This window comes from Rhagoletis zephyria, unplaced genomic scaffold, assembly GCF_001687245.7.
Source record: "Rhagoletis zephyria isolate East Lansing unplaced genomic scaffold, Rhagoletis_zephyria_1.1 Rzeph_scaffold_04945, whole genome shotgun sequence".
Taxonomy (NCBI): domain Eukaryota; kingdom Metazoa; phylum Arthropoda; class Insecta; order Diptera; family Tephritidae; genus Rhagoletis; species Rhagoletis zephyria.
In genome coordinates, this window is record NW_016162028.1 from 42757 (window position 1) to 46305 (window position 3549).

The 3549-nt window shown below is 39.4% G+C and overlaps 1 protein-coding gene across 1 annotated transcript in view; it reads left to right on the forward strand.

Annotated features, from left to right (window-relative positions):
• Positions 1-3546, forward strand: part of LOC108371392 (Caseinolytic protease chaperone subunit) — a gene marked incomplete at its 3' end in the record, with an annotated part of 9993 nt that extends 6447 nt beyond the window's left edge. Inside the window, exons 2-3 of the mRNA XM_017626940.1 lie at positions 2412-3381; positions 3507-3546. Coding sequence (XP_017482429.1) covers positions 2412-3381; positions 3507-3546 — 1010 coding nt within the window. The remainder of the gene's footprint in view (positions 1-2411; positions 3382-3506) is intronic.
• Positions 3547-3549: the final 3 nt, after the last annotated feature.

Here is a 3549-nt window from a genome sequence, read left to right on the forward strand (position 1 = left end):
TATTGATGAAAACTGTCATGGAACATCACTGGTTGCCGTTCTTATAGCAAAAATGTTTTTTTTTTGTTCCTGTACCTTTTGTTTTACTCACTTTTAACTCTCACTTCAGAGAGAAATTTTGCTCTTTGACATTTCTACAGCATTTTACCCGAAAAGTGTTGGATCAGAGCTAATGTGGAATGCTTTGCCGTTATCTCTTGTAAAAGACAAATCATCTGCATAATATAATCATAAACTTTTTATCTCAACTATATGTAGATCAGAAGCTTGGCTAAACCTCTTATGGGAGTAAATAAAATTAATTAGGGGAATAGACAAATTCGTAACTAAGTTGTAAATAAATGCAAGTTAAAACAACTAACATTGATTTCACATTTCACATTTTTTTCAGCAAAATAAATCATCATACAACAATACATCTCCCGAAAATACGGTAGACGTCAACAACGAAAAATTAATATTTTTATACCTACCCATTAACCGTAAATATGCAGCAAAACAAATACAAACACTTTATGCACGGCTGATTGTGCTATTGAACTATATTTTGCTTGATTAAATTAATTATCACAGTAACTTTGTATGTCCGTGAAATGTGATGCTATAATTTATAGCTTTTATTGTATTGGCATATGTGTATATATTTTTTTTTCCAAGCGAAAACAATTATAGCCAACAATTAACAGAGCAAACGAATCAATCTTGTTTTTATTGTTTTAAATAGCAAAATAGCATTGCTTCATAGACATGCCGGTCTGGGCTATGTAACTACTAGTGAGTTATACGATTATATGCACCATAATCTGCCTAAGTGGTTCATTTTCACAAATTTCAAATTGATTATATAGAAATTGTTGAGTTTATTCCACCCTCCAGCATCAGATATTATCTTTGCGCTAACCGCATGAATTCTGCTGGGGCAATGATCTGTCTTAGCCTCTAAGCGATGGCTGTGACTTTAAAATCATAAGAAATTCATTTGACAGCTTTCAATCCATCCTAATGCTTACAATTGCGTGTATGCTAGCGTTCGCTGAGCTGACATGAGGCCTCTTTGTTCCAGAACCACCCTTTGCCCGGTAATATCGTTTTAAGGGTATTCTTTAGTCAGCCATGCAGTTTCCGTCAATGTCATTATGGTCAGGCTGGCGCCTTATCAGTGTACCTAGAAAATATTCCGGGCAATTGAGAAAGAGGTTAAGTACGGCCTGACCAATTTCGAGCTCACAATCAGTGAGCTTTGGACCCTGAAAATACAAATGAGATCACCTTAAAGCTCAAACTGTCATTCCACTATTCTCCATCGTTTCTGCTCACCCCAAGTTATGATCAGGGTTGCCAGATATCCGGTTTTTGAAAAGCCGGGCACTTCGTTTGGTGAGGGGATGAAATGGAGGAGGGGGCAGAGAGGTGGAGTGTTTGTATGTGTGTGTTTAAACAGATAACACACTTCACAGTCAGTTTTTTTTATTGTTACCCGGACGAACAGACTAAATCCGCACTATCCGGTGAAAAACCGGACACCTGGCAACGCTGGGTATGATAGAAACCTTTTTTCTGCGTAAAATGGATTATATTAGTAACCGTAGTATTTAGATAGTGGCAGGACCGAGAAAACAGTTACACACAATTTTACTATAGCCTGTTTTCTTATCGTCTACCCCCGTTTGTGGGTGAATGAAGTACACATAGGCAACAGATTTAAGCCGATGACCGTAGTAAATCAACATTAAAAAATAATTTTTCCATACAGCTAAAACTGTTTGCATTGTTTACATTGAGACTTCTGATTTTTTTTTAACAAGTCATTTAGTGCATACCGAATACAAAGAAATGTGAAAAGTAAATGGTCGGTAATATAGGTGCTTGGCTTGTAAGTGCATTCTTCCATTATTATTATTTCTTAAACAAATCATTTCATTTCTTTTTGTGCGTTCAGCAGTTCAATGGACGCGGTGTAATTACTGCGCAGTTCGTTTTATACATTGTATGCATTTGGCAATGAAATGCAAGAGACTCGACACAAATAGCCAAAGCTCAAATAATTATAAAAACTTCATAAATTCATACCAAAGCTGATAATTCCACGTTTGTTTTTTTAATTGTTTTCTTCGATATATTAGGGTGCATCCGCTGATTTTTGAGAAAAAATATTTTTAAAAACCCATTTTATTTATAAAAAAAATCGATTTTTGGATGAATTTTCAAATAAATCCAGCTCATGTAAATCTTAATATTTTTGGGAAATATTTTGGCGGAAGTCTCAAAATAAAATAATTTTTTTATTTCCAATGAAAACACTGTATCGACCATTTTTCTATGGAGCGTGATGCACCCTAATAAATATGTATGTTTGTATTCGATTTCTGATTTTCTATTTAATCCAAATCCTCTTCTCTCCCCTCATTTAGGTGTGTGTTGTGCCAGTGTTGTTACGCAGATCAAAAACCCCAATGACACGGTGACCTCCTCAGCACGTTGTTTGCACAATCACACAGATTGCGGCGATGCTTTTCGCACATCCGTCACAATGACCAGCGCGACGTCGGGTAGTGGCAGCACCACCACCAGTGGCACTACATCGGGCACAGGCGCCAGCAGTGGCGGAGGTTCGATGGGTGGTGGCGTTGGTGGCGGTGGCGGTGCTTCGACCACAGGCAGCGGCGGTGAGCCGCCGAACGATAAGAATATACTCTCCTGCCCGAAATGCGGTAATCCATGCACGCAGGTGGAGACGTTCGTCAGTTCGACGCGTTTCGTAAAATGCGCCAAATGTAATCACTTCTTTGTCGTCCTCTCTGAGGTCGATACGAAGAAGAATACGAAAGAGGAGCCGAAAAATTATCGCAAACCACCACCACCACCGCAAAAAATTATGGAATATTTGGACCGGCATGTGGTGGGCCAAGACTTTGCGAAGAAAGTACTATCCGTTGCTGTTTACAATCACTACAAACGTATTCACCACAATTTGCCACAAGTGCAGACGCAAACGACCATACAGACCGCCGAAGCAATGGGTCGCACAGATTTGCTGCACATCTCCGGTATTGGACATACAATTTCCAACACACAGGGCACTGAGTTGCCGCCGAAGGGACATCTCCCGGGCAGCAGTGTTGGTGGTGGCGCACATCATGCGTATTCAGATTCCGGTTCAGAAATATTGGATAAGCAAAATTACGAAGTTAAATTGGAGAAGAGTAATATTTTGATGTTGGGTCCAACTGGTTCGGGAAAAACTTTGATCGCCCAAACTATTGCGCGCTGTCTAGATGTACCGTTTGCGATCTGCGACTGCACTACACTCACACAGGCCGGCTATGTGGGCGAGGATATCGAAAGCGTAATTTCAAAGCTGTTGCAAGATGCTAATTACAAGTGAGTAGCGCTTCAATTTTTTCTTGCTATGATGAGTAATAGTACTAATGCATTTTTTTTAATTTTCGTTCTGCTATTCCACTTTCCTTTCTTCGCCCTCTTCATCCGTCTACTTGTTTGGTTAGTGTTGACCGCGCTCAGACGGGCATTGTATTCTTGGACGAAGTC